Source organism: Typopeltis vanoorti, chromosome 20 (assembly GCF_054136105.1).
Source record: "Typopeltis vanoorti isolate ZY-2024b chromosome 20, IOZ_Tvanoo_1.0, whole genome shotgun sequence".
In the NCBI taxonomy this organism is placed as follows: domain Eukaryota; kingdom Metazoa; phylum Arthropoda; class Arachnida; order Uropygi; family Thelyphonidae; genus Typopeltis; species Typopeltis vanoorti.
In genome coordinates this window covers 842,463-866,239 of record NC_143568.1, presented here as the reverse complement: position 1 = coordinate 866,239, position 23,777 = coordinate 842,463, and the positions used below count along the sequence as shown (strand labels likewise).

The 23,777-nt window shown below is 36.5% G+C and overlaps 1 protein-coding gene across 5 annotated transcripts in view; it reads left to right on the top strand.

The window, feature by feature from the left end:
- Scgalpha (sarcoglycan alpha) overlaps positions 1–23,777 on the top strand; it is a 190,403-nt gene that overhangs the window by 103,031 nt on the left and 63,595 nt on the right. For all 5 annotated transcript variants that reach the window (XM_090410037.1, XM_090410036.1, XM_090410039.1 and 2 more), the window contains exon 8: positions 6,305–6,522. In XM_090410037.1, the coding sequence (XP_090266163.1) occupies positions 6,305–6,522 (218 nt within the window). The remainder of the gene's footprint in view (positions 1–6,304; positions 6,523–23,777) is intronic.

The window sequence follows — 23,777 nt, the reverse complement described above, 5'->3', positions numbered from 1 at the left end:
GGTTGATAACAGTAGTATTCTTTGTGCTTGTCAGCATGGGTTTGTTAAAGGGAGGTAGTGTTTTACAAACCTGCTTATGTACTATAACAAGGTGATGAATGTATTAGAGAAGGGAGATTACAGTTGTATACCTAAATTTTGCAAAGGCTTTTGATAGATTACCACACCACAAGTTGATAAATAAACTAAAGCAGATGGAATTGGATGATAGACTAGCGACCTGGATATGTGAATGGCTGCCGGAGTGAGTTATGTATGGAGGAAATGCTATCTTGAAAGAGGAAAGTCACTATTAGTGTGCTGCAAGGGTCAGTTTTGGGACTGTTGTTATTTAATTTGTATATTAATGATATTGGGATAGATTTAACTGGTGATATACTACTGTTTGCAGATGATGCAAAAGTGGGTAGAGTGATGAGGAATCAAACAGGAGGACTTGAATAGATGGTATGAGTGGGTAATAGTATGGAACTGTCAGTTCAATGTGGCCAAGCTTAATGTTCTAAAATTTGGTAGGCAACAGTGGGATGCAAAGTATATACTTGATGGAGAAATTTTGGAGGAAGTTGAGGAGATAAGAGACTTTGGGGTGGTAGTTTATTTCTACAAGTTAAGGTCCTCTGCATCATTGCTATAATCTGATGCGATGTCTTCACAACTTGTGCAACGTGACCTTGGAACATTATTGAACAGATGCTTGCAATAATGCAGAGGACCTTAACTTGTAGAAATAAAGAAGTTCTGGTTCCATTGTATAAGGCCTTGATCAAGTTTCATATGAATTATTGTGCACAGACTTGTTCCCCTGGTTTTCATATGATGAGGATATTATTATTATTATTATTATTATTAAACAAGACCTCATGGAGTCAAAGACTCATCTAGGAGGTCCTTTTATCTCACACACATCTCATCATACCGTATCTTAAACACATTCAAACTCCTTGCAGACACCACACTCTCAGGCAAGGCATTCCAATCACTCACAACTCTGCACGAAAAAAACCTGCCTCTCCTCCCCTATGCACACCCTCTTTATACAGTTTCCAGGGATGACCTCTGGTTCTCCCCTGATCTCCCACTATTCTCTGTAGAACTTCTCCACCATTAATCCTATAACAACCCCTTACCAACTTGTAGGTCTCTATCATATCTCCCCTCTTCCTTCTCTCCACTAGACTCTGCAAATTACATCTTTTCAATCTTTCCTCATACTCGACATTCCAGAGGTCAGAAACCTAGTCAGTCGCCTTTGGACCTTTTCCAACATCTCTGAAAACCAGGTGACCAAATCTGGTCACAATAGTCCATGTGTGGCCTAATCAAAGCTTTATACAATGGAACAAGAATCTCCCTACTTCTACACGTCAGTGTCCTCCGCATCATTCCCAGAAGTCTTTGTGTTGTCTTCACAATTTTGGCGATGTGTCCCCTAAATTTTAGATCCTTATCCACTATCACCCCCAGATCTCTTATTTCCTCTACTTCCAACAATATATTCTGCATCCCATCTTTGTTTTCCAAATTTTAAAACCTTACATTTTGCAACATTGAACTCACATCCCTATTTGCTTGCCCAATCACTCAATTTATTCAAGTCTTCTTGCAAGGCCACAACATTTTCACTACTCTTTATGGTTCGTCCCAACTTTGCATCATCTGCAAACAACTGAATATGTCCATCAAAATCTTCGCCAATATCATTAATATACAAGTTAAATAGTAATGGCCCTAAAACAGATCCCTGAGGCACTCCACTAGTGACTTTCCTGGATATTGCACCCCCCATACACTTGTTGATACCTATCAGATAGCCAGTCTCCAATCCAATGCACTAATCTAATATCCAACCCCATCTGCTCTAGTTTGACTGTCAACTTATCATGAGGTACTCTATTTAAAGCTTTTGCGAAATCCAAGTATATTACTATGTATCCTTCTCCTCTGTCCAAGGAAGCAGTCACTTTATTGTAATAAGTAAGTAGATTACTAAAACATGACCTCCCTTTAGCAAATCCATGCTGTCCATCAAAGTTAATACCATTGTTGTCAACCCAACTCTGGATCCTAGTTCTCACAAGCTTCTCCAACAACTTAACCACAACACCTGACACACAGATAGGCCTATAGTTTGATGCTTGAGTTCGATCACCTCCTTTATGAAGTGGCACAGTCTTGCCCTCCTTCCACTCTTTAGAGACTTGACCAAGTGCAAGACTCTTATTAAAAAAATATGTCAAGGCAGGTGTCAACTCTCTGGCACATTCCTTCAGAATATGTGGTGATATATTATCAAGTCCCACAGCCTTATTTACATCTAGTTTACTCAACTCCCCAAACACCTCTTGCTCACTTACAGTCAGTCTCTCCTCCCCACCATCAACTGCTCTTAATCTCTCCATGAAGTCACATTCACAAGACTGAAAGATCTTTATGAACTGCTCATTAAGTATCTCCACCACACATTCTGCAACAGCTGTCTTTATACCATTTCCTCCAATCAGTGTCATCCTTCCATAATCATTCTTTCTTTTGCTGGCTACATATCGAAAGAACTCCCTAGGATTCTTTTTGGCTTCATTAGCTAACTGCTGTTCATACCTCTCTTTAGCTACTCTCACCAACCAAGTCACCCTCCTTGCCTGGTCTTTGTAGACCTCATGAAATTGGTTACTTCCACTTCCCTTATGCTGCCTCCACAATGCTTTTTTTCTCTGTATTGCATGCTTAAATCTCTTTATTTAACACCTACCTTATTTAACCTTCTGACCCATGGTATACATTTAGACATTGCATCTACTAAATAGTTTTTGAAAATCCCCCAAGCTGCATTGATCTCTTTTCCAGCTAACTCCTCATTCCATGCTACACCTGCAAGCTGTCTCCTGAGCTCTTCATAATCACCCCCCCTTGTAGTTCCACATATACCCTTTTTTTACAGGGGTCCTTGCACTGCTGGCAACCAGCCAGGTAATCACCTCATGGTCACTTTCACCAATTGGTGGATGATTTGACACCTCATTGATAATTACATCCTCCGATGAGATGACCTAATCCAAGACCCTTAATCCTCGTGTGCCCTCTGTTACATACTGTCTGAGGTAGTTATCCCGCAAAAACTCAAGAAACTCATTTTCTTTACTTCCAGTTGCTATCTCTTCATTCCAGTCTATATTGCCATAATTAAAATCACCCATAATGATCACCCTTTTCTTATTTGCTTGGCTTATTTGACTATACATTTCACTATCACCACCATCCACATTACCAGGTCTATAACAGCATCCCACCAAGTATTTGATTCTATTCACCTCTATCTCACACCATACTGCCTCAAAACCACTGGCCCTATTTCCCTCTTGCATCTCTACCTTGTATGGACATAACTCTTTCTCTATCATCAATAGCACTCCCCCTCCCTTTTTACCCCTTCTATCCTCACAAAACACATCATACCTTTCCATCTCTATTCCTGTCAGGATGTCGTCCTCATCTAACCATGTCTCACTTATTCCGACAATCTCTGGGTGCACAGACGCAATTAGTGCAACCATTTCATCCACCTTGTTTCTTATACTTCTAGCATTGGTATACAAACACAACAACTCATTTCTGGATCTACAGCTAGTTCCACTGATACCACTCATTCGATGTGATCTCTCAATGCTGGACTGGGGCCATTTCCCTTTCTGCTTCTTCATTTTAGAACCCTTTGCAATTCCATCTGTTTCCTCTTGATCCCTGATCATCCCATTACTTTCCTGCCTACACATGCTCTCACCTCCTCTTGGAGCATCCACCTTTCTCACGCTGTGTACCCCCTGTCCACCCTGAGCCTCCCCATTTCCCTGCTCCTCTTGCACACCCATTCTCTCATTTTCTATACTCATACCACTCACTTCCCCATTCATTTCCACTTCTTCAATCTCTCCTGCTCTTCCACATCACTCCCTCTCTCGATCTGATTCATCCTCTCTATTCACTTCTCTACTTTCCAGCAGCAGTCTCTCCAAGCGACTCACACCATAACCACTCAAATGCAGTCTATCGCTCCCATTCAGCTCACTTCATCCCTCAAACTCATTCCACACATTAACAAACTGTACTACCATCTCCTCACACATTTCAGCCAGAATATCATTCATAATCCTTGCTGTCTGCCTCATTTCACCACACATCACACCTAGGCAACACAGTGACTACCCTTCCTGTCACACTATTCTCTTTTATCTTTCCAAGCAGTCTCCTGACATTCATTTTGACATGCTCTTTGTTCTCTCTCAAATCATTTGTACCAATTAATAAAATTAACTCTTTTGCTCGCTCCCGCCTCATATTCAATGCCTCAATCACTCTACTCATTTTACCGCCTGGAAAACATACCTTGTGCATTTTATCCTCTAGCACACCTTTAATAATGGAGTCGCCATACAACGCCACTCGCTCATCTTTCCTTAACTCTTTCATGCCATCATGATTTATTTTAATAGTTTTGACTTGAATTCTCTTAATTTCATTCCGCATCCATTTCATTTCTTGCTTCATCCAATCCAATTCATCTTCTAAACCTCGCGACACATTCTCTCTATCATTAAATCTTTCTAACTTTCTAACTCTCGACCCCCCCTCTTCTCACTTTCCCTCTCATTCATCCTTCTTTGTTTCTGTACTTTCGGTCCAACATACGTCCAACTTTCACTATCATTCTTCTCACTTTCCCTCTCATTTATCTTTCTTTGTTTCCGTACTTTCGGACTAACATGCGTCCAACTTTCGCTATCATTCTTCTCACTTTTACTGTCATTCATCTTTATTTGGTTCAGTACTTTCGTTCCAACATGCATCCAACTTTCGCCATCATTCATTCTTTTTTCGCTATCATTCATTCTTTTGATTTTTTTTACTTGCGATTTCTGCATCACGCCATTTCTACTTTCATTCGTTCTCTCAATTTCGTTTCTTTCCGCCTCACTTTCATCCCTTTTAACATCCGATATGGTTGTCAAATCGCTCTTTTTCTTTTTTCCTGATTTTTTAACATTTTTTCGCCACTCTTTCAAACGTGCACTCGCGACACAATTGGTACTAGCACTTTCTGTCATCAATTTCATATTCGCATTCATCAATTCCTCGTTCAGGTCACACTTCGCACACACCCTTCTTCCATCCGCACTAAACATCCAGAAATCATTTATTTAATCGAAGGAATACATATAACAGACCTCACATTTAACGAAACGACTGAAATCTAAATTAAAATCATGGAATGACAATGCCGCCGCCATTTTTTTTTTTCTCTCTGCAGGTTACTAGGTCTAATAATGATGATTTCATATTTAGTTTAGGCAAGAAAAAACCCCCACACTAATAATATCGGTAGCGTACAACGTTTACAGCTGATCTTACTTAAACAATTACGCATGTATACTTAATTATTCCTAGTAAAATTTATCTGAATCAGGAGCTCTTCAAATCGCATCCGTAGTGCTTTGCCCACTAGCGCCATCCTATGCTGGAAAAGGTCCAGAAAAGACTGACTAAGGTCATAATTTGTCTTTGGAATGTGGGATATGAGGACAGATTGAGGGGATGCAGTTTTCAAAGCCTTGTGATTAGGAGGAAGAGAGCAGATATGATTGAGACATATGAAAATAGAAATATGAAAAATTTCTTCATAGAAGGGGTAGAACAAGGGAATATATATCTGGAAGCTGTATAAAGAGGATTTGAGCAGAGGAATAAGGAGCAGGTTCTTTGCATGGAGAGTGGTTGGATAGTGGAATGCTTTGCCTAACATTGTGATGAATGCATATATATTGAATGAATTTAAAACATGGTTTTGATAAGCTTTGTTTGCCTCCCATGATGAGACTTTAGACTCCATGGAAGTCTGGCATTAATAATAATAAGTCTGATAAGAAATAGATTTTGATCTTCCATTCGCAAGGACTTGCCATAATTAGAGATGCTTTCTCACTAATGGGCTATGATCCCCTGTGTTATTGAGAATGTATCAAAAATAATAATAATCAGAATTTGGGAGGAGAACATAATGAGAACCTTCTAACAATGGAATTTTTTGTTTACTTTTCATTCATTCTCCAAACAGTCTTTCTCTCTACTACTAAAGAAACCTCATATTATGCTGTCATTAGTATCCATACATCCTTTGAAGCTACATTCTAAGGAGTGTATTTTTATTATCTAAATTATTGTTCTTTTATTTGCCGTTTTTCATATTTTTTTAAAATTTCTTTATGAATATATTAGCTGTTTGAATGAAAAATTTATAATACAATTTCAGATTCCTGAGCAGAAGGATGGAAGGGCTATCCACAGTGTGTTAGATCCATTTTATTCTTCTATATCCTTGACAAGTGATGGGTTTAAGCCTCGGACTATCAGTTTACCAAGGAGAGACTTTCTTCTAGATTTTATTGTCTCTATTGTCATACCAGCAATTATCGTTGTTATACTGCTCACTGCTCTCACCTGTGTGATGTGCTGTAATAGAGAGGGATTGTGAGTACCTTGTAATATTAGTTATTTTCTGATAATATTATTTTTATAAGTAAAAGTAATATCAATACTTGAGAGCTGTAACTTTTCAGCTGTAACTATCAAAATAGTTGCAGAAGTAATTTATCATAAATTACTAAACAAAAGTCATGGGAAGACTTTGGTAAGAACATAGAAAATAAATATCAAGAAGTGGCAAGATATTCTGGAGGTTGTTGAAAAAGCTCAGAAATGGAAGAAAGAGTGTTATAAAAGTAATTAGAGATTATAAAGGTAACAAGAAAACTGGAGAAAAAGATATCCTTGAAGTATGGAGTAATTACTTTGAAAAATTGCTAAATGAAACAAGCAGTGATAGCAAAGTGGTAATAAACACTCAACAAGCATACAGTCAGGAATACATATCCATACTTGAAGTAGAAAAAGCCATCAAAGGCTTGAAATGTGGAAAGGCAGCAGGAGTAGATGATATTCGAGCAGATATACTGAAGTATGGAGGTATACAGGTCCTACAGTAGCTGCACAACATAGTTCAGAAGGCCTGGATAGAGGGACGAATTCCAGATGATCGGAGTAGAGCTCTCATAGTACCCATATATAAAAAGGGAAATAAAACTGGATGTGCGAATTACAGAGGTATATCCCTACTGAGTGTTCCTAGTAAGATTTATGCAAGTATACTTGAGAAACAGTTGAGAAGGATTGTGGAAGAAAAGCTTGGTGAAGAACAAGCTGGATTCAGGCCAAATAGAGGCTGTCAGGATCAGATCTTCACTTTACGACAAATAGTTGAGAAATCATGGGAATATAAGAAAGATCTGTATTTAAGTTTTGTAGATCTGGAAAAGGCATATGACAAGGTGCCGAGAGAGAAGCTATTCAATACGCTACAGTTATATGGTGTCAATGCATTATATCAAGTATAATTCTTAGTCTTTATTTGAGTTGTAAGTCAGCAGTTAGAATTGAAGGAAGTACAGGAAGATGGTTTAATGTTAAATCTAGTGTGAGACAAGGATGTACATTATCCCCTCTGTTATTCATTATCTATATGGATCACATTATGAAGGAAAGTGGTATTAAACCTGATATCAAAATTGGAGATGTTAATGTCAGCACTTTGCTTTATGCAGACGATGTTATACTTCTAAATAAATCTGCTACAAGTCTGCAAGATTCCCTGACTAAATTGAATAACTGTTGTAATAGATATGGTATGAGGGTCAGCAATGAAAAGACAAAGACAATGAAAATAAGCAGAATCATTGAAAATGTCAACCGCATTGTGAATGGAGAACCTATAGAACAAGTAAAACATTTCAGCTACTTAGCCACGATTTTTAGTGAAGATGATAAATTAAATATGGAAATAGATAAAAGAATCAACAAAGCTGGTATGGTAGGAAGTCAATTGAAAAAATGCATATGGAATAAGAGAGAAATTAGTCAGAACACTAAATTAGCTATATACAAGACAGTGTTCAAACCAATTTTAACTTATGGATCTGAGAGCTGCGTCAGAAGTAAAACACTTGACTAAAGACTAGAGACAGCGGATATGAGAGTCCTGAGAAAGATTATAGGCATGAACAGATGGCATCGATGGCAATTCTTAAAAATCTTTCCTAATATCATATTAAAAATGATGATATTAGGAAAGAACTTGACAATGTCAAGTTTTTTCTGGATGCTGACATCCAGGAATGCATTAGCAGGGCTAATCTCAGGTAGTATGGTCACTTAAACAGAATGGGCGAGGAAAGATTAACAAAACAAGTGTTCTCTGCCAGGTTTGCAGGAAAACGATCCAGCGGAAGACCAAGATATAGGTTGATTGATACAGAAAGTGCCTTAAACAATAGAAATGTAAGTTCTGATAATGTTGGAGTCTTGACAAGTAACAGACTTGTCCGTTGAGCTGCTCAAAGCCCTGGGAGATGAGGCAGTTAAAATTTTAACAGCTCTATGTCAGCGAATTTGGAATCACAACTACATGGCCTAGGGAATGGAAAAAATCAGTTTATATATCTTTATTGAAGAAAGGCGATGCAAGAGAGTTCAAAAATGACAGAACTATATCACTGATTTCTCATGCAAGTAAAGTCTTACTTAAGATCATTCAGTAAAGACTGGAACCATTCATGAAGAGAGAGATGCCAGATGAACAGTCATGATTTCGAAAAGGCAGAGGAACTAGAGATCAAATTGCCAATGTGAGATGGATAATAGAAAGAGCACAGGAATATCACAGGGATGTCTAACTTTGTTTTCTTGACTATAGCAAGGCTTTTGACTCTGTAGATACTGTGGAACGTGTTAAGAACAATGGGAGTCTCAGAGCATTTCATTATCCTTCTTAGGAATATTTATTATGAATAAAAAAACTACTGTCCGAACAGAGATCTTGGAGAAACTGAGTATTTCACAATAGGTAAAGGGGTGTGACAAGGATGTATTTTATCTTTGTACCTGTTTTACTTGTACAGCGAATACATTTTAAGAATTGCTGGGCTGGAGGAGTCTCCAGTTGGAATTAAAATTGGTGAAAAAAGTATTAATAATTTGAGGTATGCAGATGATACCACCTTGCTAGCAGAATGCAAAAAAGATTTGGAGGAACTTATTATGAAGGTTAAAGAAGAAAGTGCTAAATATGGTCTTAAACTTAACCTCAAAAAGACAAAAGTTATGGCAACATGTGGACTTAATGATTTTGAAGTAGATGGAGACAAAATGGAAGCAGTTAACAATTTTGTTTCCTAGGATCCGGCATTGATAAAGATAGTTATTGTACTGAAGAAGTTAGAAGAAGTTATTACTCGGAAAAAAAGCAATGACAAATTTAAGCAAGATCTTTAAAGATAAAGATATTAGCCCCACAGCAAAAATCAGAATCATGAAAGTTGGACCGTGAGAAAGAGGGAAAGAAGGAAGATAGATGCATTTGAATTATTGGTTTGGAGATGCTTACTAAGAAATACCATGGACTGCAAAGCAAACCAATAAATTAGGTGATAGACAGAATAAAGCCAGATTGCTCCCTTGAAGCTATGATCATCAAGCAAAAATTGTCATACTTCGGATATATTATGCAAGCAAATGATGATGATGCTTGTTAAAGTTGATGGAAGCAGGAGAAGAGGAAGACCAAGAATTAGATTGGTGGACGGAGTTAAAGAAGCAACTGGAGTGCACTTGGAGGTTCCAAAAGACATGGTCAGGGACAGATCGGTATGGAGAGTGTATGTTCGTGGAGTCGCCAGGAGTCAGAAACGACTCAGTGGATCATAACACACATTGCTTGATATAATGCCCCATTAACACTATATAACTGTAGCATTTGGTATAATTTCTCTCTTGGTAACTTGTCATATGCCTTTTCCAGATCAACAAAACTTTCTTTGTTTTGTAGTTCTGGAAAATGATTTCTCAACTATCTGTTGTAAAGTGAAAATCTGATCCTGACAACCTCTATTTGGCCTGAATCCAGCTTGTTCTTCACCAAGCTTCTCTTCCACAATCCTTTTCAACCGTTTCTCAAGTATACTTGCATATATTTTACTAGGAACACTCAGTAATGAAATGCATCCGTAATTCTCAGATTCTCGAACTGTAACCTCTCACATTCTCACATTCTTGAACTGCAGACTCAAATATTCAAATATTATTCAAGTAAAAATGAAACTGTTTGAAAATAGAATTTAAACCTTGAATACTCAATGGCAGATTCTGAAGAAAATATTGATTGATTCAGCCAAGGAAACATGAGGTGAAGTTGTCTGCATGGATAAAAAAAATCAGGATTCCATGGTGGAGTCAGAAGTTCAAAAGGGAATCAGCGAAGAAAAAGAAATCATATTAAGAGTTTCTAGCAAGTAAATCAGCATGTGCTCTAAGAGAATACAGAGAAAAATTTTAGCTGTAGCATTGTATAAAAGTAACTAAAAAAAATCATCAGAAGATTTTGGTATGAATACAGAAGATAAATATCAGGAATGGAACAAAATGTTCTGAAGACTATTGATATAATGCCTATTGCTATTATCAATAAAATTGATATAATTTTATTGATAAAAAGCTTAGAAATGGAGGAAAGAATAACGAGAAAGGAATCAGATATGGCATGAAGATGACATCTGACATTTATGATAACTTTGTGCCATGAAAACTGAAGATAGATATTCTCAATGTTTAAAGTAATTACTGTGAAAGATTGTTAAATGAAATGAGAAGTGATAGAACTGTGATAAAAAAAATATTCAAGAGGAATGCACTCAGGAGTGCATATCAGTGCTTAAGGCAGAAAAAATATCAAAAACCTGAAATGGGGAAAGGTAACTGAAGTAGATGATGTTTGATCAGAAATGCTCAGATATAGAGGTATAAGTTTTACATTGATTGCACTGCATAATGCAGAAGTTATGATCAGAAAGTTGAATTCCAGCTGTTTGAAGTAAAGCATACATATTACCCATCTATAAAATGGTAAATAAAACAATGTCAGTCAGAGGAATCGCTTTCTCTGCTGAGAAAGGCCAAAAAAAATCTGCAAAAGAGAGAGCACCTTGGAAAAAAAATAAATAACCTGCATGCCAGAGGAGGGGGAGGGAAGTGGTTGTCAGGATCAGATTTGTACTTTTAATACAGATGGTTGAGAAATCACAGGAATATAACATAGTGTTAGATCGTGAATGGGAGAATTTATAAAAAAATTAATTCATTCAAGATTTAACAAGTCTAACATATCAACAAAGAGAAACTTGTACTTAAGCAAACAAAAGAATTGTAAATAGGGCTATAAATACCTTTAGATGTAGAATTATAAAAGAAAACTTGTTTATTCAAATCTAAGTAAAGATTTCCAGTTTGTAAAATGGAACTATAAAAGGGTATTCTATGTGAAATGAAATGTTTATCAAGATGTAAACAAAAGTTCAAAGTTTGTGGGCAAGCTGTTCAGGTGAACGTTTGGCTTGAGGCATAAGCATTTACACGGAAAGCGGCGCTAGCTCGTTTTCCTGGAAGATGCTACACAAGGAGACGCGGTATCCTGGATCATCTCGTGGGCAAAGGAGATGAGTGCTGTGTGGAAAATGTGGCAGTAAAGAGAGCTCCAAGGGTGCAGAATAAAAGGGGTTTGCTCCCCTCTCTCAAGGCTTTTTGTCTTGTTCTCCTGACCTTTTCTGGGTGTTTTACATAGTTGGACGTTGGGCCTCGCTCTCACCTTCTGATGGATTCCGGATCACCCTGAGATGTTAGATGTCAGCACCCGCAGTTCCAGCACCCTGACTAGCTATCTCCTTGGGACAGAATAGCTGAACCGGCAGCACTGATGAGAACTAGTGGCATCAGAACCAGATGTGGACATATCGCTAGACATTCGGTAAAGCCAAGTAGGATGACCTCTATGAGTAACCACGTGGATAAAGGCAGCGGAGATGTTCTGAACCCCAATTCAAGGAAGAAGGATCGGGCTGTATAAGATGAAAATGTGAATTAAGTGACGGATCTGTTAATCTTCCCAAGAGCTGGTAACGTACAGAATTTTTTATTCCTTTCCCACTTAGAGTGAAGAAATGTTATATAGTTAGTGAGCACGGACAATGTAGTATACAACTCTTAGGTGATTATCGATGATAGCAGTGGCTTAACTGCCATGAGCAATTTGTTACAGAAAGTTTATAGATGATTTGTGACAGGTATTTTATGTGAATAACTAACATAATTTAGAAGAAAACTGAATGGATGAAATTGAAGACTTGTATAATGCGTAGTTTAATGCTTAATCTTATCGAAGGAGCTGATGATTGTATCCATTTGTGTTTTAGTTGGTTTAACTAGTACTTTACTTTAGAATGCCATCAAATTGACTGAATGCATGAATGTAAATGTATAACCTTAAGATCTCAATAAATGTGTTTTGTGTTTTATACCTGACATTAGCCTGAGAATGAATTCAAATTACCATTCATAAAAATGGAACCTGTGCAGAGTAGAATAGATGTTTAAAAGCCACGATTGCAAACGATATTAAACATAGTTGATAGTGAGAATTTTGGTACTAAGAATAAGTGTTAGATTCTTTACCTCTGTATGTTATCTGAGAGAGTTTCCCTGATTAAGAATTCCTTCTAACCTAAAGATATTGGCTGGCGCAGCATAACAAACAAATTTGCCAGTATCTGATCGGGAGATAATCTCAGAAAGTAATCACAAAGGATTTTGTCCATAATAAAAGGTAAACCCTTTGTCTAAGTAATTGATACACGTGATTAATCTAGAAATCAGCCAGATATGTAGATAGTCTTTCTATATCGTGTACTGAAGGCAAAATTTAAGTTTAGATCTTGAGAGTAATAATTAGGGTAAAAGCAAATTAGATCTAAATAAGGAAAAACAAGTATAAATTAAAACAAAGCTACGAAAGTGGTGACGTAACAATAGATTTATATGATGATGATGCCAAGAGAAGAGCTGTTCAAAACTGCAGTTATTATGGTGTCAGTATTAGGCAGTGCAGTGCATAATCTAAGTTGTAAGTCACTATTTAAGATTGAAGGAGATACAGGAAGATAGTTTGATGTAAAAGTAGGTATAAGACAAGGATGCATATTTTTTCCACTATTATTCATCATTATATGATCACATTCTGAAGGAAAGAGACACTGAACCTGATATCAGAATTAGAGATGTTAATCTCACCTGTTTACTTTATGCAGATGATTTTATACTTTGAAATAATTTCAGTACAAGTTTGCAGAAGTATTTAATGAAACTAAATGAAATAAGTGCAATAACAAATTGCTTACAAATCAGCAACGAAAAGATTAATGTGATGATGTTTCCCACATTCCAGCCTATATTCAAAAACCATGAGTATAAGCTGGAATGTGGGAAATATCAGCTGCATTCTCAGTGAAGAAGCTATAGAACAAGTAAAATATTGCACTATTTTTGAACATTTTTAGTGAAGAGGGCAAATTAAATATAGAAATAGAAAAAAAATTAAGCAAAACTGGTGTGGTAGGGAGACAGTTAAATAACTTTTCATGGAATATGAGAGAAATTGGAACACTAAATTGACTATATAGTAGACAGTGTTCAAATCAGTTTTCATTTAAGGATTTGAGAGTTTGGTTAAAAATAAAATAATCGATCAAAGCCCAGAGGCCACAGATATGAGGGTTATGGAAAAAATTTAGGGAGTGAACAGATGGCATCAGTGTCAGAATTATATTGATATGAAGAAAAAAAATGGACATCATTAGCATTTGGGAATATGTGAGCAGAGCTGATCTTAGACAGCACAGTCACTTAAATAAATTGGAAAGAAAAGGTAGTGAAACAGTTATTTGGTGGCAGAAAAAAGACCCACAGGACGATCATGATCTAGGTGGACTGATGTCTTTATAAGTGCTTTAATATTCTTAATTATAAAATTGACAGTATGGGAATCCCAGCAGATATCATTCTAATTTGAAGAAAATTGTTGACAGGAAGGTAATAATATTTTAAACTTTTCATGTAGTACTATTATAGTATCCTGTACACCCCATGAGGATAAATATCAAGAATTTGATGATAATGATAGCAATCCCAAATCACCTGCACTGTCCACATTAACTCTGTATGATTTCTTCTGTCACAGAAGTGGTGTATGTCACTTCTGTCTCTTGAGTCTCCTCTTTTTACCTTCTCTAGCTTAAGATCTCCCTACTTCATTATTTATCATTCAGCTGCTGTCTCTGCCACTCCCCCAGTTCTGAAAATAATTCTGATCTCTTATCTTTGAAGCTTGATTTCCTGCAGTTCAACTACCGAAACAGTGAAGTCATCTATCTTCCTTAGTGATTTTGATGTCCACAACTCCAAGCTGGAAAGAAGTTGAAGTGTTTGCTGTAAGTTATTACTTAAAGAAGATTAAGTAATAACCGAACTGAATATCCATATCATCATCTCCACTCACACAACACTAGATATTTTCTTAACCAGTTCTCCTTCCAGGTACAATGTTGAGGTCACTCTTATCTGTTTAATTATACAAGATTATAACAGGAAGTTGCAATCTTGTATATTTAATTTCTAGTGGAATGCCTTTTGCTCAGCCATCTCAACTTCCTGTACTTTGGTATTACAATAATGCCAAGTGGGAAGACATCTGGGAGTTCTGTTTCTCCATTCCATGATCACATTACTATTTCTGCTCTCCAGATTCAGATACTTGCTCTGATCAAGGTACAGAGAGAAAAAAAAAAAGCATATTACAAGCTGCTTGAGGTAAAAACCCCACCTTCATTCTCAGCCTACACTGAAACTGCAATAACTGCACAATAACCATTAAAAATCTCATTCTGATTTTGAAAGAGCTAAATGTTTCACATATGGCACAGTTGTGCCATATGTGCAACATTTGATGCTATTGAAACAGCACCTGATGACAAAGCTGATCTCAGGCTGCATTCTTCTCTTTCAACTCTTGCATTGGTGGACAAGGCAAATCACCTCCAACTATGCCAGGAACAAGATACTACAAGTTTCCTGTGGCTTTCCATCAGAAAGATCTCAGAAAAACTTGAATATTGTAGATACTAAAAACATCTTGTCCAGTTCTTTCCAAGAGACCTTACCCCTCTCACTAATACCTATCCTTTTTCATATCTGTGCTATATTATATCCAGCTGGCATTAATCCAGTATCATGAAAGCAAGTTCATATTCAGTCAGTCCTCAGTCCTTAAAAAAAAAGAAAAAAGCGATAAATGTCTACCTTCAAACTGTTGACCTATTGTTCTCACCCTGTGCCAATTTAAAGTAATGGTTAAGATCATCAACAGACAATTCTTTCAACACCTAGAGAACTGTTAACTAGGCAATGACTAGCAATATGGATTCTGTCACTCAAGATCCCCAGCAGATCTCATTTTTAATGCAAGGTATAGAATTTGGCACCATGAAAGCTTCTCAACAAATTGCCATCTTGTGGTCTGCCCTCCACCCTATGTAATTGGATTGCTAGTGTTCTCTTGGATCATTTACTGCTTGTTATGGTGGCAGGTGTTTTCTCTTTGGATTTTTCTAATGTGGGTATTCCTTAGGGCTCTGTTATTTCATCCACTTACCGCTTCCTCATATATATAAATGACCTCAAATCTTATCTGCAGTTTTGTTGAAGATGTCCATTTCCATTCATGTATCTTGCACTGCTTAAACACCTCAAGCTTCAAGATCTTCTACAATCAGTGTCCTGAACACAGATCTCCATACCATCTATCATTGGGATGATTTTCAGTCCTAGTCACCTTCAGTTTTTCAAAAACACATTTCTATTTTTTCTCCTCCCAAAAGATCTAATTTCTTCTTCCCTTATCTTTGATGGCACTAAGCCCAGCAGGCAAGTCTCTTATTTGGATTGACACACCTCTATCCTTTTTTTGGCACAATCACATCACATCCGTAGTATCCTCAAGCCTCCAGAAACTTTTCATTCTTCTTTATTCAATATGTTATTTTTTCACCTTCCCAGCTGCAGACTATAGAAATCCACCTTACTTTAGAATACTGCTTTCATTTGGGGTAATGCATAAAATACTCTAAAATTTTTCCTTGATGCTGTCTAATAGAAGGCAGCTTGGCTAATTGATATCCCCTCTCACTGTATTATACATAAATAGATAAATATGGACCTTGTGTTACCTTAGAAGTTAATGTAGGAACATTTCATATTATGAGTAGAAAGTAAGTACAAATATGCCATGAGGAACATAAATTCCAAAAAAGAAATGTACTTAAAAGTTCCTTATGTTGTTTCATTACCAGTTCACACTTTATAGCAAAGTAAACCCAACTACAGAAATGTGATTGAAGCTAGTTTTGTTTTTGAAGCAAGAAGTAGTTCACCCAGAACTACTTCTACAGCTAACTACAGTGAATTAGCTGGCCTGAAAAAAATCAGCAATAAGTACCTATATATCACCTATCTATTGAACTTACATATATATCTCAAGATTCTATATCACCTGGCCAAGTGAAGTAAGATAGGACAGCATTTTGGTGAAAGTTCAAAAGACTCCTCACTGCACCGAATGCGAAGGCATGCTCTGGATATTCCTTTACACAGGATTAAATGGAAGAAGACATCCATGCTATTTTTAGAATCACAGTTGGCTATGAAGCACTTCTCCAACCTCACTAAGTATGGCTGCATTAATATGGCAAAGATCTGGGAAACAGTCATTTTGAGACCAAACATAGCTAGACATCTTTTAAATAACTTTGGTTACTATCCAGTCTCTAGAGGTCATCTTGTTAGGATATAGTTCATTTTTCAGTTACAGTTTGAATTGTTTCTGCAACCATCTAATTGAGTGCTGTGTGTTGACCACAATTGTAATTTGTGCTCTGAAGATGCTGGGTCGAAAACCAGCAAAATATTAGTAAGTTCAATAAATTAATTATATTTTTTGTTGTTTATGTTGTTGTTGGTATTGTTTATACCATGGAGCACTGGTATGTTTAAGCATCCTCTTTGGTCTCCTGAATAATAACACAAAGACAAACCATGGAAATTGAAAATCCGAACACACTTTCATTTCTGAATACACTTGTCACAAGTTTTCTCTTGGCCAGTTCATCCTTCATTGTCAACTTTAAGCCTATACACACTGGCCAATACATACACATTAACTTTTACTACCACCTAGCACAAAAACTGGGTGTTATTAATATCTTCAAAAACAGAACAGCAAATATTTGCCCCATGGAGCAAGCATTTCAGCATGAATTACAAATTATCAGCAGCATTTTTATAAACAATGGCTGGAGCAAAAATACTGTCAACAAGATTCTTCACCTTAGCAATTCCTTATGTTAAAGAATTATCAGAAGAAAAAAAAAGAATGCTGTATTTTCTCCTATAACACATGTAATGTGTGAATTTGTCGATATGCAATAGATAAATAGAGGATTAAAATCACCAAAACTTGAAATCATATTAGCTCATATGTGATTTTTTCATGAGATGGCTAAGTTTTGTGCTTTTGAATAATACCAAGTAAACATGAAAAATGCTGCCCAGATGAATGTAGTGACTGGCAGAAGAATATACAAAATACATGCACATCTTGTCTTCCTTTTCTTATGCCAGAATACCCATGTGCATTGCCTTATGAGAGTGTATCATGTTATTCTTATGAGTTTGTGTACTTTTCTTGATAAAAATAGGAGGAGAAATGACTGTGGAAGAATGATATTGTGGGATAAAAATGGGAATAGAGTGACTGATGCAGAGGACATAGTGGAATTGTTCAATGAACACTTTATTGGAGTATTTCATCCTAGAGGAGTCAGTTTTAATGCTAGAGGGATAGGACTGGTACGAGGTCTGGAGGTACAGGAGGAGAGTGTGTTTCAGATACTGAGTACTCTGGATGTCAGTAAAGCTGTGGGACTGGATGGTATTTCGCCACGAGTTTTGAGAAAATGTGCTAGGGAATTGACAATACCTTTAACGTGGCTTTTCAATGAAAGTCTGGCTTTGGCAAAGGTGCCCAGGGAATGGAAGGAAGGTAAGATAGTGCCATTGCATAAGGGTGGTAACAGACTGGAAGTGTCTAATTATAGGCCAGTCTGTGTGTCATCAATAGTTGTTAAGATCTTGGAGAAAGTAGTGAGGGACCGTGTACAGCATTGGGCAGATGAGGGTAATGTTATCTGTGAGAATCAACATGGATTTGTGAAAGGACGCTCTTGTTTTAGCAATATGCTAGCCTTTTATAATAAAGTTACAAGAGCATTAGATGAGGGAAAGGCATATACTGCAATTTTCTTAGACTTGGCGAAGGCATTTGACAGGGTGCCACATGATAAGCTGATATTTAAGTTGCAGCACAAGGGTCTGGATGTCAGATTGGTCAACTGGATTCAGGATTGGCTGTCTGATAGGTATCAGAGAGTTGTGTATGGTGGAGCAGTCTCCAGGAGGCAGAGGGTTACAAGTGGGGTCCCACAGGGCTCAGTACTAGGACCTATATTGTTTAACCTTTATATCAATGACATAGCCAGTGGATTGCAGGGGGATATTCAGTTGTTTGCGGATGATGCGAAGCTTGGAAGGATTATTAGTAATAGTGCAGATGTGGTAGCCCTGCAAGAGGATTTAAATAAGCTAGATAGATGGGCAAATGAATGGGGGTGTCAGTTTAAAGCAGCAAAATGTAAGGTCTTGAGGTTTGGGAAACATCGATGGGATGCTGCATACTCTATGGGAGGAGTTATACTGGAGGAAGTAGGGGAGACAAGAGATCTGGGGTTGATGATTGATAGAAACCTGAAGTTTAGGGGACATATTGCAAAGGTGGTGAAGGTAACACAGAGGATTGCTGCTATTATGAGAAGGACACTGACCTGCAGAGATAAGAGGGTTATCATTCCGTTGTATAAGTCTCTGATCAGACCACACTTGGACTATTGTTCTCAGATTTGGTCCCCAGGATTTGAAGGGGATAAATTAACTGTGGAAAGGATACAAAGACAGATGACAAAGATGGTTTCAGGACTGTACAAGGATAGTTATGAGGATCGGCTGAGAGAATGTGGACTGCAGAGTTTGGTGGATAGAAGAAGGAGAGGTGATATGATTGAGACTTTTAAACTGTTGAGAGGTGGTTACAGGGTTGACACTGGGGAGTTCTTTCGCTTGGTTGATCAGCGGGAAGGAGTGATGACAAGAGGCCATCCCTGGAAGTTACGAAAGGAAACTGTGAGCAAGAGGGTAAGGAGTGGTTTCTTTGTGTGGAGGGTGGTTGAGCCGTGGAATGCATTGCCTGATGGAGTGGTGGGAGCGAGAACGGTCAGTGGGTTTAAGGAGTGGTATGATAAACTTTGTGTTTCTCAGGGGGGGACCTCCCCTCGATGAGTCTTGACAGACTTTATGTCTTAGAAAGGACCTCCCTCGATGAGTCTTTTGACTCCTTGGAGGCCTGAATAATAATAATAATAATAAAAAATGTGTAATACAGCATCCCATACATGAGTAAGAATCCTGGTTATAAGAATCAAGTAGTGAACAAAAAAAGGAAACCTTAAGTATTGAAGGGAAGCTTTAAATAATATAATATTTTGAAAGAAATGAAAGAACAGATGATATTGCGAGAGCAGTAGACCTAAAGGAATCTGCATTGCTCACCATCAGAGACAATGCTGTGAAAATAAGAGACTTTTTAGCAGGAACAACTGCAAGTGCTACAAAATCAATTAGAACAAGACCTAAACAAATATAGCATTTACTGTAGTGCTGTATTTCATTATTTCTATTAGGAATTAAAGATGTTGGAAACTGTAGTAGCATTTTTTAAATTTAATTAATTTAATTAATTTGTTTATTTTATTTCATTTTTTTTTAGTTACTTACAGTATTGCTTACGAGATTAAACCTCCAATAAAGAAGAAGAACTTAATCAACTCCCTCTTCTTTTCTGGTCCATCCTGAGTGTACAAATTCATTGCACCTTAATTTATCATATGTAGATGGAAAAAAAGACACAATTGCTATCCTAAAAAGGAACACAAATAGCATATCAAATTTAATAATTATAGAAAACATGGCCCTTATGGTCATGCATGGTGGATACTCTATACCACACTTTGAAAAGGCACCTCTTTCTTACACCATACCAAATCCAAGTATGAATGCAAATTTAGAGAAAGAAAATTTCTAATTAACCACCGTAACCTCAGCATTAATGATGGCCTAAAGATCTCAACAATGTGGATGCCACATGTTTGACCCACATAACTTTGTTCTGACCTTAATAATTAGGAACTGTAGCTTTTCATTAAGCCTGAATATGAAGGTGGAAACATTGGGAAATTAAAGTTATTATTCCTAACCAGCAAGCTTACTAGAAAAGAGGTTGAGAAAAATTGTGGAAAAGAAACTTTGAGAAAAAGAAACTGAGTTCAGGCTAGATAGAGGTTGTCAAGACCAGATTTTCTCTTTATGACAAATAGTTGAGAAATTGTGGAAATACGACATGGATCTGCACTTAAGTTTGGTGGATCTGGAAAAGGCATATGATAACCATAGAAAAGCTTTTCAAAACACTATATGAGGTAAATGGAACATTATACATAGTCCATATTTAAGTTGTCATTCAGCAGTTTGAATTGAATGAACTACAAGAAGTTGATCTGATGTTAGATCATGGGCAAGACAAGGATGGACATTATCTCCACTTTTATTCTTCATCTATATGGATCACATTATGAAAGGAAGTGCCATTCAACCTGATAACAGAATCAGACATGTCAAACTTAACTCTTTGCTCTGTGCAGATGATGTTGTACCTCCTAAACACATCAAGTGCAAATCTCCAGGATTCTCTAATTAAATGGGCAGGAACATAGAAAACTTCAGCTGCATTCTCAATGGAGAACCTATAGAACAAGCATCTTAACATGTGAGAGTGTGGAAGAAATGAATGTAAATTTTTCTTTTTATCCAGTCTTTAGTAATTATGAACTTTAGTGATTCATAATTCATATTTGATTCCCTTGCTATAATTTTCAGTAGTAATTTGCACAAGTGTTTACCAAATTTTATATACTTTATACACCACTTCAGGGCTGTTAATCAGCCCTGAAGTGGTGGATAAAATTGACAACTTCAAGGATTATCTGCTACATGCATTCTGTAAAATTCTTAAACCATTAAAAAGTTTGTGCTCAGAATGGTCTCATTCCATAAGTTATTTGTAACATTTTGTCAGCTTCAGTGAGACTTTTCCAGGTGTATACACAACATGATATTGATAATTTGTTCCATTCTTTGGTTTCCACTGGTGATCTTAAATATAATACACTCAAAAGAGGTCCATATAAGAAAGTAAGTTAAGTGAACTGGTTTCAGTTAGCAGGACAACTACACTTGTGTACTTCTCTGGTCATCCTAGGACCAATACTCATTTATTTCCCTTTTATCAGATGGGTAGTACAAGAGTTCTTGCTTAGTCATTTGGAATTTTGCCTTCTGAATTATGCATTGTTGTAATTACTTTGAAATCTTCTATATATCCATATCTGAGCATTTCTGATTGAGTATCATTTATGCCAGCTGTCTTTCCATGTTGTTTCAGGTTTCTGATAGCTTTATCTATCTCAAATATTGATATCTGATAGCTTTACCTATCTCAAGTATTGACATCTACTCCTTTCCTGCAATTTCCTTGAATATTTTATCACTGATCTGTGACTGCTTATCTCATTGATCATTTTTCAAAATAATTATTCCAGACACTCAAAATATTTTTACCTTCAGTTTCCTTGTCATCTTTGTTATCTCTGATTACTTTTGTAGTACTATTTGCTTTATTTTTTTCTAAGCTTTTCAGTAGAATCCAGAACATCTTACTTTCTTTGTAATATTCATCTTCTCTATTCTCAAAGACTATAGAAGCTTACCTTTGATTCTTTTTAAAACATTGTTCATATATATATATATATATATATATATTTCATTTCAGTATAATACTCATTTTTATTCTGGCCAAATCTAAATGGTGATCACTTTCTATTTGAAAATCATCTGTGTACTCTTGTATCTTGAACCAGTTTGAAAATATCATCATCCACAATGATATAGTCAGTATAACTTTTCTCATTTCTTACATATGATCTCCATGTGAATCTCACTACAATTTTATATTGAAGTCTTTCTGTTCCCTAAAACAATCTTCCTGAACATTTGAAATTTAAAGCATAGCTGTCTATTCTTTTTATGCTTTTTAACGCAATTCTTTTTGAAAAGACTAATCAGTAAGTGATGGAGGAAGCACTCTTTCTGATTCATGAAAAATCTTCTTGAACATTTAACTGCAGAGAATGATTCTAGCTATCTACTTGATGCATACATTTAAAAAAAAAAAAATCCTTTAAAAGGCATGGCAAGCAATGGATGAAAAGCATGATTTCATGTTGCAGCAAGTTTTTACAATACCTGAAAATTTCTTAGAGCACTGGAACTGAAGTACTTGAAAAACATAATATAAAATATTACAAAAATGTAAAATGTTACAAAATGCTAACTTGGCTTCTTTAGTATGGAATGAAATTTGGTATCCATACAAAACTTTAACTGCCAAATTTAATTTGTATGTCTTAAATACATCAAGAGCTGTAATGATCTAAAAACTTCTAATTAGCTTAGTCTAATCAGTAAGTTTGAGCTTGCTTATGCTGTTGTTTTAACTTTGTTTTGTCATTTATCATATAGCTTAAGAAATTTTAAACTTAATTCAGTTAAATTTCTGTATTCATTTAAAATATATCATAACCAAATTGAAATGCATTTAACAATTTTAAATGCACTAGATTAGTCATACTTTTTTCTGTTCATATGGAATGGTAATATTTTAATTTCCTTTCATTAATTGCTTAGTATTTTATTATTATTATTATTATCCTAAGACACCATGGAGTCTTAGGATAATAATAACTAATGCATGCAGAAAACCTGCTTCTCACTCCATTGTTCACACCTTCCTTATACAGCTTCCAGGACTGGCCTCTTGTTCTCCCCTTATCTCCCATTATTTTATGAAAAACTTCATTGATCTTATAACAATTCTTTACCAACTTGTACATCTCTTCTTGTACATCTCTCATATCACCCCTCTTCTTCCTATCCACTAGACTCTGTAAATTTCATCGTCTTAACATTTCCTCATATTCAACATTCCAGAGGATCAGAAACTACCTTAGTTAGTTGCCTCTGGACCCTTTTCAACATTTCTTTATCCTTTTGAAAACCAGATGACCAAATCTGTGCACAATACTCCATGTGTGTCCTAATCAGAGCCTTACAATGGAACAAGAATCTCCTTACTCCTACAAGTCAGTGTCCTCTGCATCATTCCCAGAATTTGTTGTGTTGTGTATCCAATATCACCCCAAGATCTCTATTTCCTCCACCTCCAACAATATATCCCCCAAGCATAAATTCTACATTCCATCTTTGTTTCCCAAATTATAAAACCTTACATTTTGCAACATTGAACTGGTATTCCCACTCCCATACCCATTCACTCAATCTATTCCAGTCTTCTTGTAAGGCCACAACATCTTCTGTACTCCTCATAGTTTATCCTAACTTTGCATCATCTGCAAACAACTGAATATCCTCATCCAAATCTTTGCCAATATCATTAACATACAGGTTAAACAACAGTGGCCCTAAAACAGACCCCTGAGGCACATCACTAGTAA